Source organism: Sciurus carolinensis, chromosome 16 (genome assembly GCF_902686445.1).
Source record: "Sciurus carolinensis chromosome 16, mSciCar1.2, whole genome shotgun sequence".
Classification (NCBI taxonomy): Eukaryota; Metazoa; Chordata; class Mammalia; order Rodentia; family Sciuridae; genus Sciurus; species Sciurus carolinensis.
This window is the reverse complement of record NC_062228.1, coordinates 49,903,531-49,915,634: the sequence shown is the minus strand read 5'-3', so window position 1 is coordinate 49,915,634 and position 12,104 is coordinate 49,903,531. Positions and strand designations below refer to the sequence as shown.

General features: G+C 55.3%; 1 protein-coding gene across 5 annotated transcripts in view; it reads left to right on the top strand.

The window, feature by feature from the left end:
* The window catches only part of Akt2 (AKT serine/threonine kinase 2), a 45,503-nt gene extending 36,280 nt beyond the window's left edge, over positions 1–9,223 (top strand). For all 5 annotated transcript variants that reach the window (XM_047527974.1, XM_047527975.1, XM_047527973.1 and 2 more), the window contains 10 exons: positions 676–829; positions 1,249–1,380; positions 2,146–2,211; positions 3,145–3,213; positions 3,975–4,097; positions 5,409–5,537; positions 5,699–5,913; positions 6,385–6,472; positions 6,587–6,689; positions 7,627–9,223. In XM_047527974.1, coding sequence (XP_047383930.1) covers positions 676–829; positions 1,249–1,380; positions 2,146–2,211; positions 3,145–3,213; positions 3,975–4,097; positions 5,409–5,537; positions 5,699–5,913; positions 6,385–6,472; positions 6,587–6,689; positions 7,627–7,706 — 1,159 coding nt within the window. In that variant the 3' untranslated portion in view covers positions 7,707–9,223. The remainder of the gene's footprint in view (positions 1–675; positions 830–1,248; positions 1,381–2,145; positions 2,212–3,144; positions 3,214–3,974; positions 4,098–5,408; positions 5,538–5,698; positions 5,914–6,384; positions 6,473–6,586; positions 6,690–7,626) is intronic.
* Positions 9,224–12,104: the final 2,881 nt, after the last annotated feature.

Sequence of the window (12,104 nt, the reverse complement as noted above, 5' to 3'; positions counted from 1 at the left end):
CAAAGAACAGTTTGTAAGTATCAAAAGGAAGTTCGCTCCCAAAAACTAAATCATGAGTGACAAAGCTGATGTATTGTTTTCAAACCAGGGTCCCTTCAGCTGGGACGCACTTCTTGCCCACCGCCTTCTCTTCCGCATCCTTCTGTCCCTGCCTTGCAGCCCCCACACCCCGCTTCAGCAGACTGTCCCTCCAGGGAGTTCTTCGGGCTAGCTCTTCTTGAGAGATCTGGAGCTGCTTTGATGCCTGAATGCTTCCTTTACTCTTGGTGTCACTTCACAAATCATCAGTGACTGTAAACTTGTGCTGTTCATGAGTTCTGGAGGGGCGCGGGAGCACAGGCCTCCCTCATTCAGGGTTCAGGGTGGAGCTCCTTTTCAAGGGGCCCACTTTGATCATTTCACAGTGCTGCCTAGCTGCACTGGGCCCCCAGACCAGGCCACTCCTGGGCGGTGGGTGATCCCTCTCTTATTCCATTCTTGCCCTCTCCTGCCTGCTGTAGTCAGAGGTCTGAAGTTTCAGTCAGGTCCCATCGGCTCCACCTGGCTCAGACAGACCTCTCCAGAGCCTCCAAAGAGGTGTGCTTGTCTGCTCCCCCATTGGAGAAGGCGTGGCTGGGCCGGGAGGCAGCCCTCTGCTCTCCCAGTTCCAAGGTCCAGGACTCTGTCCCCACACAGGGAGGAGTGGATGCGGGCCATCCAAATGGTCGCCAACAGCCTCAAGCAGCGGGGCCCAGGCGAGGACCCCATGGACTGCAAGTGTGGTTCCCCCAGTGACTCTTCCACAGCCGAGGAGATGGAAGTGGCAGTCAGCAAGGCACGGGCCAAAGTGGTACGTGCTGGGGCAGCGGCCTGGGGCGGGGCTGTGCTGACCCTGTCTCCCTTGGTTTCCATATAAATGTGCAGGGTCTGGTGGAGAGGCTTCACAGACGCTGTGCGGACGGGTGGTTCCAAGTTGTGGATGCCACAGGGTGAGGGGCAGCTCTGAACGGAGCTGCCATGACCTCTTCCTTGGAGGTTGTGAAGGCCGAGTGGCCCCATTATGAGCTCCAGGCCCTGCCCAGTGTAGCCTGTGCCTGGGAAGGCCTGGCTGCAGCCTCCTCAGAACTGAGTTGCTGCCCAGAGCTCCCTTCCTGCTCCTGCACAGGCCCTTGGGCAGTGGTGTCTTTGGTTTCCCTCTTTCCTTCTTAAAATTGCCTTCCATGGCCGATTGCCAGGCCCTGACTGCCCCTGCTCTCTCCCTCCCCGCAGACCATGAATGACTTCGACTATCTCAAACTCCTCGGCAAGGGCACTTTTGGCAAAGTCATCCTTGTGCGGGAGAAGGCCACTGGCCGCTACTACGCCATGAAGATCCTGCGGAAGGAGGTCATCATTGCCAAGGTGGATCCTTGGGACGGCCGTGCACTGGCTTCATTGGGGTGTCAGAAGACAAAATAACAGCTCATTTAGTTTGAGATTTTATGGGCTTCATTCGTGATTTGCTACTTCAGGCTGCCTGCATTCTGTGAAAAAAGGGAGAATTCCCACTGGGCAACGGCAGAGTGTTGTAAGGCAGGAACAGGGAAACAGAACAGCTAAAACAAAGCTGACCGGTTAACATCAAGTCACCTCCTATTTCCTTCTGAAGAGGTTAAAGCAAAGAGGACTTTCTTTTCAAGTTGATTCAGATAGACAGGAATCTCCTGTTTTTAGGGAAAATGGTCTGTTTTGGAATCTAGCTGCTTTCTTAACATTCCATGTGATCATTTGACATTTGGTATGAGTGACTCTACTGGAGCCTAGTGCAGGAGCCCAGTCCAAAGCATCGGCCTACTGTGTGAGCGTGTGTGTGTGTGTGTGTGTGTGTGTGTGTGTGTGTGTGAGAGAGAGAGAGAGAGAGACACACACACACACTGAGGGTCAAGCCCAGCCTTTGTAAAATCCCAGCCCCTCCCGTTGTAAAATCTCCATCAGTTCTCATCTTTCTGCGAGCTGCTGTCTGACCTTGTCTGGGTCCTGTTACTTAATTAATTGGCTATGTTCTGCTCCTGTCATTCTGTCTGCTTTGATGGCAAAGAATGGAATTGGGTGTCACCCAGGTGTGACTCCTCCAGGCTGCAGGATGGGTGGCATGGTCACAGCTGCGTACCCATTCTCTGTCTGCAGGATGAAGTCGCCCACACAGTCACCGAGAGCCGGGTCCTCCAGAACACCAGGCACCCCTTCCTCACTGTGAGTTGCACTCCCCTTCTCAGAGGGCAGGGGTCGGGGAGGCGCCCGCCAGCCCATTTGGGCAGAGTTCAGGGAGCGCCCAAACCCACCACTGCAGCGCGTGGCCTTGGTGTGCTCCCCAGAGTACCTGAATGCAGGCCCTGGGCAGAGACTTCCTTAGAGATGGCGGGTTCACAGTGCACAGAGGGATGGCACAGAGCTGTGTATGGATGGACAGAACCACCTGCCTGGTCCAAATGGAAAGGTTTTGGGTTTTGATTTTGATTTTAAGATATCATGGAAGCAGATGTGTTCCCATTGCGTTGCCTGTCTCCTCGGGCCAAGTGGATCCTCTTTGGGGCAGGTGTCTTAGGACTGCAGTCTCCATCAAGGCCAGTGGCCATCAGTTAAGTGGACTAGGTGGAGGATGGCTTCTGTGCCATTTTTTTAGCTTAGTGGTCCAGGTATCCTATTAAGCTGCAGTGTTGTCCATACAAGATCTCAGGAGGTGCCTCAGTGCAGATTGCAGAACTGCAGGGTTGTTTTGAGCAGAGGGGAAGCCCAGGTGATCTGAGGAACCCTCTGGAGGGCTCCTTACATACAGCTTGGGAGCTGTTAGCTGACTGACAGCTTGTTCACCCTGTCTTCGGATTTGGCTTCAGAGTTATTGCTGTGCCTAGCCCCAGTGTGCATCCTGTGTGAGTGTGCGCGCGCACATGTGCATGCACGCTGTGCTGGGGTGAGGCTATTAACATACTTACTGTTAAAACAGGAGAACAGAAGCCAAGCTCTGCTGCTCGGAACACAATGCCTGGGGTTTGAACTTACATGCTTAATAGCAGCCCCAGTCCAGGGCGGGTGTGATAGGCAGAATGAATTGCTCTCTCCTCTGGGCTAGGCAGAGCCCGTTCCCTCCCGTCTGACCCTAGTGGCCCTTGTGCCCTCCTCCTGCAGGCGCTGAAGTATGCCTTCCAGACCCACGACCGCCTGTGCTTTGTGATGGAGTACGCCAACGGGGGCGAGGTGAGCTACTGGCCTTGCTTTGTGGGTGTCTCCTTCCAGAGTGTTGGGGGAGGCAGAGAAGATCTGGGTCAGATGGAAGGGACAGAGGGAGGCTTCCTGAGTGTCACTGGGTACTGCCCCTCACCCCCCACCCTGCTCCTTTGAGGCAGGTGGGGAACTGAGACTCAGAGAGGTTAAGTGGCTTGTCCAGGTTCACACAGCTGTTAGGGGAGTTGTCAGGGCAGGATCCTAACCCAGGTGCAGAGGGGTGTGGAGAGGCTGTGGACACTCAGCTGACAGTGTGAGGAAGGATGTTCTTATGGGAGGGTGAAGACGCACCAACCTCTGAGCCCGTGTCCTCCCTGTGCAGACAGATCCAGCCACTCCTGTCGCTGAGTGGCTCAGACTGGCTCTTGTCCCCGCTCCTCCTCCTCTCAACCTCTGTGCACACATGTGACTCACCAGGCTGCAGTCACCTGTGTGACTTGGTCTTGCTCAGCAAGTGCTGTCACTGGCTTGTGCTGTGCCTTCCTCCTTGTCTCCCTGCCATCACCTGTCCTTCGCCTGTCCCCTTATCTTCCTGTGGGTACCTGCTAACTGTCCCTTATTCTTCATCCCGTGCTTGGTTTTTCCCTTTGTGTGAGCTCTTGTCTCACCATCCCTCAGTTGGTGCCTCTTGATGTCACCTGCCTGTTCAGGGAGCAGGGGTCACTGTCATGGGGTGGGGTGCCAGGCCATCCTCCCTCCATAGGCTGGGGTCTGACCTTCCTCCACCCCGGCAGCTGTTCTTCCACTTGTCCCGGGAGCGAGTCTTCACAGAGGATCGGGCACGGTTTTATGGTGCGGAGATTGTCTCAGCTCTCGAGTACTTGCACTCAAGGGATGTGGTATACCGCGACATCAAGGTGAGCAGGTGACCGGGAGTGAGGGGGTGCCAGCACGTGGGCCAGGCTGGCCCCTGACCTGCACAAGGGTCTCACACCAGGAGGTCAGCCCAGTTGGTCCTGCCGTGAAGGCCTTTCACAGTCGCTGTGCATACTCCAAGGTTGCAGGTGGGTGTCAGCTCAAACTCTCCACCAAAGCTGAACACCAGCCACCTGCCCTGCTGTGTGCACAACAGAAACAGGGATAGCGTTTCCCGCAGAAAACGTGCGCACGCTCAGGCAGCACTGTCACAGCCCAAAATGCCTCTGCTGTAGAGTAGGACGCTGCATGGTGGTGTCTCCACGCAGCAGGACTGCAGTAGCAGAGAGCACTGCAACTGCATAGCCCACAGGCTGGCGTTGGGGGAGAGGCCAGAACAGGTGGCACATCAGGTGCATACGTAGGTGTCAGAACTAGTAAGGAAAGGCCTGAGGTGATTCAGTGGTAGACATGCACAAGGCCCCAAGTTCCATACCCAGCTCCACAAAAGAAATAAAAACTCTAGAGAAAAGTAAGGAATTTAAGGTTACTTCTCACTGGGCATGGTAGCACATGCCTGTAATCCCAGCAACTTGGGAGGTTGAGGCAGGAGAGAGGAGTGTGAATTCAAAGCCAGCCTCAGCAATTTTATGAGGCCTTAAGTAACTTAGCAAGACCCTGTCTCAAAATAAAATATAAAAAGGGCTGGGGATGTGGCTCAGTGGTTAAGCATCCCTGGGCTCAATCCCCAGTACCAAAAAAAAAAAATAAGTTGCTTCTCACTGTGGCTTTTGTGGGGAGGGGATGGGGGATAGTTAATAATTGGGAAGGGGCACATTAGGGTTCCAGAGGGCTGCCGATGTTATTTCTTGACCTCATAGTTTACACAAAGGCTCTACTACCTTGTCCATTTGTGGTTTTGTTTCTTTTGTAGTGTGTGTTTCATAAATTAAAAGAAAAAATGGTTAATAAAAAATAGAAGAAAGATAGTGCCCTTAGTGCCAATTGGATCTTAATTAACTAAAGCCCACAGTGGGGGCAGGAGCTGGGGCAGGACCTGGCTCCTTCACATCCCTGGGGTGGCCAGGGTGAAGGGAGGTGTTGGGCCTGGCATCCCTCTGCGCCTCAGAGTGAGGGTATAGCCCTAAGGCCTGCTTGTGGCCATGCACTGGGCCCATCCTGGCCCTGGGGAGTGGGTGCTGAGGAGCTGCTGGCTCAATAGTTACCACCCCAGGCCATGGCCCCGTGGAGGGGAAGGCTGGTGGCGGGCGCCCTGGGAGAATGTGCCCCTGATCTATTGACTTTTCCTGCAGCTGGAAAACCTCATGCTGGACAAAGACGGCCACATCAAGATCACTGACTTTGGCCTTTGCAAAGAGGGCATCAGTGACGGGGCCACCATGAAAACCTTCTGTGGGACCCCGGAGTACCTGGCGCCTGAGGTGTCTGGAACTGGGGGGCCCAGGAACATGTAGGCCCAGGGTGGAGGGCCCCAGGACCCGTGCGCCTTCCTGGCTCAGACACTGAGGGCAGAACTGACTCCTCCGTCCCCTGCCCGGCCCCTGGACTGTGGCTTGGCTGCTTATTGCCCCTCCCTCCTCAGGTGCTGGAGGACAATGACTACGGCCGGGCTGTGGACTGGTGGGGGCTGGGCGTGGTCATGTACGAGATGATGTGCGGCCGCCTGCCCTTCTACAACCAGGACCATGAGCGCCTCTTTGAGCTCATCCTCATGGAGGAGATCCGCTTCCCACGCACGCTTGGTCCCGAGGCCAAGTCCCTGCTGGCTGGGCTGCTGAAAAAGGACCCTAAGCAGAGGTGAGGGCTGGTGTCTGTCCACCCAGCCCGGTGCCCTTTGCTGTGGGCCTGCAGTGTGTGTCCCCTGTGCAGCCTATGGTGGCCCACAGCTAGCACTCAGAGGGCTTCCCCAAGGCCAGGCCCATGCTCAGCCCTCTCTGCCCTTATGTGATATGTGGGAATTCCGAGGACTGGGCAGTCTTGTGCCCAGCCTAGGACCATCGTGTTGTCTGTGGCCAAGCCAAGATGTGGATTGGCTCTGACAAGCCTTCCCGTCACCTCCTTTGCTGGACTTAGTGAGGCAGGCTGTGAGACCACCTGGTCCAGGTTGCCATGAGCACCCCTCCCTGAGCCTTGGTGTCCTCTGTGTGGCTGGGACGGAATTGAGAAGGGCTGTGCGTGCTCAGGTCTGCCTGCACTGAAGCCCATCTCCCAGACCTGGCTGCTCTGGGAGATGGGCGCGGATGGCCGCTGATGGCCGTCTCTGCCCAGGCTCGGTGGGGGGCCCAGCGATGCCAAGGAGGTGATGGAGCACAGGTTCTTCCTCAGCATCAACTGGCAGGACGTGGTACAAAAGAAGGTGAGTGCCCACCCTGCTGCCAGGAGCCAGTCCTGGGGGCCTGGCCCCCTTGTGGGTGACCTGGGCCAAAGCCTGTCCTCAGGGTCCCTGAGTCTGGGCTATTCTCTTCCATAGCTCCTGCCACCCTTCAAGCCTCAGGTCACTTCTGAGGTTGACACAAGGTACTTTGATGACGAGTTCACCGCCCAGTCCATCACAATCACACCCCCGGACCGCTGTGAGTGTCTGGGGCCCCTTGGCTGCTGCGCCTGCTGGGTAGAGGAGAGGTGGGGTCTGCCACTGGGCAGTTTGCCCTAACACCTGCTTGCGAGGCCTTTTGCTACTGGGTCCTTTTTGACTTAGTGACCAGGAGCCATTGGTTACAGCATGGTCCCGAGCTGCAGGGGAGAGTGCTGGGCAGGGGACGGCTGGGGTCTTCGGGCTAGATTAGGTCAGTGACTCCTGAGCGCTTTGTGTTCTTGCTCCAACACCACACAGCAGTGAGCTCGGCAGCCCGGGGCCCTGCTGCTGGAGAGCTCCCAGGCCAGGTTTGTGACAGCCCAGAGCACTCAGCCTGGTGTAGGTGCCCAGGAACTGGGGCATTTGGAGGAAATGCCTCACCTGGCCTGTGCTTTCCTGGCAAAAGAGTGGCATGTGGGTGGCAGCAGTGGAGAGAGCTTTGCACACAGTCAAGGGGACAGGCTGCAGTCTGGGTAGCTGGGGGCCCAGCAGAGAGGCAGGAGGGCACGAGTGGGAGCATCCTGGGGAACATCAGGGGCCGAGGACCTTCCCATGGGGGCCATGGGAGGGTTCTGTGCAGAGGGGACAGGACTGCCTCAGGGCTTTAGAAAGTCCCCTGACTCAGGTGGAGGGTAGATTGGAGCAGGCCAGGGCAGGGGACTGGACCTGAGGGGTCTGGACCGGACCCTGGTGGTGGCATGGGGAGAGAATGAGAGGAGGACACTTGGGAGGACACAGGGTCAGGGTTATGGGCCTGTGGAAGTTTCCCGTACAAGACTACCCAGGGCCTGGCCTGGGGCAGGGACCATGGCTGCTGGGGCTCATTCTGTGGCCCATTGCAGTCCTTCCTGTAGGTGGGTCCCCAGGGAGTCTGTGGGTGCCCCAGGCCCTCTGCAGGCCAGTCATCCCAAGTGCACTTCCTCCTGACCCCACAGATGACAGCCTGGGCTCTCTGGAGCTGGACCAGCGGACGCACTTCCCCCAGTTCTCCTACTCAGCCAGCATCCGGGAGTGAGCAGCCTATTGCCACCACGGGATCCTTGCGTGGCCACCATCCATCACCTGAGTGGCTTTTTAAAAAAACTTTTCATTTTACCTTTTCGGTTTGTGTCCCCATCCCCCACTCCCTCATCCCCATTTCCAGTTCCTCCTTCAGTCCTGCCCCCAATTCACCTCAGTGATCCCTGCAGCCTTGGCTTCCAACCTCCCTTTTGTGTGGGGGGACTGTCCACCTCCCACTGCAGTGTGGGCTGTTGGGAGGACAGAGAGATTCAGGGTTTTAATCAACGCAGGCCCCAGTGAGGGTGAAGCCTGGATCCCCGGGTCCTGCCTGAATTTCTGGCCAGGGCACTACGCAGGCAGCCTGGCTCCCTGCTGCTTCTGGATGAAGCTGCCTCTGGTGGGACGGCCGCCTAGCGGACAGCACCCCGTGCCCCCTTCCACAGCCTGTCGTCTAGGCCCCAGGGGTCTGGCGAGAGGAGGTCTACCTGCCACCACCCCTTTGGGGTCAGAAAAGCAATAATGTCCAGGGACAGGTGGGATCAGGGGTCAGGGCTCCTTGTGAATGGAGCCAGATCCCTCCATCATGGGGAACCAGGAGAGGGTCACTGCCTTCTGGCCCTTCCTCTCCCTTTCCCTCCCCAAGTTGTTCTGCTGACTCTGTGGGTGAGACAGAAAGAACAATCGGGGGCCAGTCTGCCTGCCCCCAAACCCCGTGCCTTACCAGGGCTTCCTTCCAGCTGGCCTTACCTCCCACTGGACCCTGGGTCTGGCCCCAGCCCCTTTGGAGGACAGGGGCCAGGATCACCCCCTCCTTTCTACAGAGGGGGCAGAGGGGCGCCAGCCTCGGCTGTTACACATCTCACCGAGACAGTATTGGGCCCTGTGGACTTGGGGTGGGAAGGAGCAGGGGAGGCGTCTCTGGTACGTACTGGGGTTGGGGACCTCTAAGCAGGGAGGCTACCTCACCCCTTCCCATCTCCAGGGCCCCGTATTCTGCAGCCTTAAGGTGAACGTGGTCAAGAGGACGTGTCAGTGCTGTAAGCACACCTGTGTGTGCTTTGGACTGCCCCCGGGCGTCCCTGAGCTCTGGGATGCAGGTGTGCATGACTGTGTGTGTGTGTGTGTGTGTGTGTGTGTGTGTGTGCGCGCGCGCGCACATGTGTGCACAGTGTCTGGTCCTCGAGTGTGCGTGGCGTGTGTGCGCTCGGGCCCCACCTGGCCCAGCGCTTCATCCTGGGGGGAGTGGGTTCCTGGGATCCACTTGCTTCCCTGCCCACGTCCGCGCTCCCCCTCTGCCCCCAACATCTCTGGGTGTTTGGAATTTATTTTTTGTGATTTTGACCTCCCCATCCCACCTCCCTTACCGGGCGGGTCATAAAAAGGCATTGTGGGGTGGGGTGGGGATGGTGGGGGTCTTTCCTTTCTGTGTGTGTATGATGTGTATCTGACAGCTCTCCCCATCCCCACTGGCCTGTCCTGTCCTTTGTATTTGTACGGTACAAGCAATAAAGACACTCATTTCAGACCAGGGCCTGCCTGCACTTTGCCAGCCGCCAGCCCCAGCCTCACCTTGCTTATGCAGTCTGGCCCCTGGATGCTGTCCACCTCCTGCTCCACTGCCATTTGGGGTCCCCATCAAGCAGATGAGGGAGCAGGTGGCAGTGGGGATGAGCCCAGGCTGGAGGGGAAGCTGCAGAGAAGGTGCCCCAGGGGGGCGTGTCATGAAGAGACCGTCCCGGCCAGAGGAAGGGGACAGAGGTAGGGCATGGGAGGGGAGGGGATCTAGACGAGGAGTGTGTGGTGTCACTACCTTGGGACAGGCTGACTGATTCCACATGGTCTTTGAGTCTGGGAGAGGGACACTGCTGCCACAGCACCTTAGCTCATTTACATTAAATTGGGAGGCTTGGGGCCCCCCCAAATTCCAGGGCAGAATCTGCGTATTGATGACATTTATGTGACCACCAGCTGGGAGCAGTGGAGCACCTGGTTACAGCCTCCTGCAGCTCTGGGAGTCCCTTCTCCAACCGCCAGAGCCCTTTATCCTGGCTGGGGCCGGACATGCCCTCCGTCTCCAGCTCGAGTCACTGACCCTGGTGGGCTGGGCCGGGCTGCTCCCTCTCCCAACCCTGGTGCGGCTGAATTCATTTTAGATTTTGCCAGGGATGGGGCTGCACACGGAGGCTTTGTGATTTTAAGTGAGCCTCATGGGAAAGTCAGGTCCTGTTCACAGATCTTCACCAGTGGCGCACGCCTGTAGTCCCAGGAATTGAGGGGGCGGAGGCAGGAGGACCATGAGTTCAAAGCCAGCCTGGGCAACTTAGCAAGACCCTGTCTCAAAATAAAATTTTAAAAAGGGATGGGGATTGTGGCTCATAGGTAGAGCTGGTTTTTCTTGTCAGACTCTACCAAGGAGCTACATCCCAGCTGCCTGGTGTTGACTTTCCTGACTTTATGTGGACCTTATAGTCTTTTTAATTACTTAAGTATGTCACAGTGGTATTAAGACAGTTGAACCCTATAAAGAAAAGCCTTTCCTCCTCCCTGCAGTCCCAGCCGAGGCGAGGTAAGTGCAGTTGTGCAGGCGCGATGCTGATCCTGCGGCGTGGGTGCGTCCTGTCTCCCTTGGGTTTCCGCGGTGCACCCCTACTCCTCCAGCAGCCACTGTCAGCCAGGCGTGTCCCTTAGCTGAAACACCCATACATTACTGGTGCTTCTTAGTTTGAGGATGAAAAGTTTCAATAAATTTTGCCAATTAAATTTTAAGTAGATCAATCCATCTTTTGCAACATCCATTTTAAACAAGTTGTGTGTGTGTGTGCGTGCGCATACATGCATATAAATAAAACAGAAAAGTGTAAGGAAGAAAGTGACAATCACCCCACATCCTGGAGTTAGGAGTATGGACCACTCTTTGCAGATGGACACAGGGACATAAAAGGGCATAGCCCTTCCGACTGCCACAGTGGCTCTGGCCACGTGTGGCCACACCGTGCCCCCACTCCTGCCAAGGTGCATATGTATGTGGCACATGGGGTAATGGGGTAAGAGTGAAGTTCCCTTTAACCCACTAGCCCACCGTTTGCGGAACTCCTGGTGCACATCACTGTCAATAATTTCCAGTTGCTCCAAAGGTTCTGTGGGGCAGATGCATCCCGAGGGATCCTCCCTCCTCTGATGATAGGAACTTGCCTGGCTTTCAGGTTTTTTGTTTTTCCTGCTACCAATGGTGCTGCAATAAAGTTTACAATACATCTTTACTGCGTTTGTATTTTACTATCTGGTCTACATTCCTGGATTTGAACGAGTCACATATCTTTCCGAAAGGGGATCGTGGCCAGGCACAGTAGTGGGTGCCTGTACTTCTGCTAAGTCAGAGCCCCAGGAGGAGGATTGCAAGTCAGAAGCCAGCCTGGCAACTGAATGAGACTGTCAAAAAATAAGCCAGATAAGTAACTCAGTGGTAGAGTGCCTCTGGGTTCAATTTCCAGTACTCCAAATATTTTTCACCTATTTAACATTTTGAAATAATATCAGACTTGTAGGAAGCTTTCAAAAAATGGTACAGTGATTTAAGGGCTAAGGCAGGAAATGCATGAGACTGGAGTATCTTGTACTCAACAGGGAGGACCTGCTGGGCTTCCCAAAACATTAACTGCAGCCTGACCAAGAGAAAGCTGATGAGGTAGATTCCAGTTGGGGGATGTGCAAAATACCTGCCCTGCCCTCAGGGGCCGGGGGTCTGGCTCAGTGGTAGAGCCTTGCCTAGCACAGGTGAGGCAGTGGGCTTGACCCTTAGTATCACATAAAAATAAAGGCATGTGTCCATCTACAACTAAAAAAAAAAAAAAAAAAAAAAAAAATTTAAAACTGTCAAGGTCCTTAACAAAGTCTAAGAAACTGGTAGAGTCAGGAGAAGCCTAAGCATCAACTGGAAGTAGTTCCCTGGATGTGATAGGGAAAAAAGGCATTAGGGAAAAAGGTCAAGAAGACCAAATGACCAAATAAAGCATTGACTCAGTCAATGACATCAGTGTCTGTTAATTGTGACCGATGTGCCACTAAGATGTTAATAATGGGGAAACTGGGTGTGGGGATGACGGGGACTGCCATCTTCACTGCTTTCCGAACGTCTCCAACATCTTACATAGGTGTATAAAACAGCCAGGCACAGTGGCACTTGCCTGTAATCCCAGCGCCTTGGGAAACTGAGGTGGAAGGACCTAAAATTGGAGGTTAGCTGGGGCAAAATTAGACCCTGCCTCAAAAATGGGCAGGGGGCTGGAGATATAGCTCAGTGGTAGAGTGCCCACCTGTTCAATCCCCCGCACTGAAAAGAAAAAAAAAAAAAAAAGTACATCCGTCACCCATCTTTCTTGAGAAGTAGCACTTTTTTTTTTTTTTTTTTGGT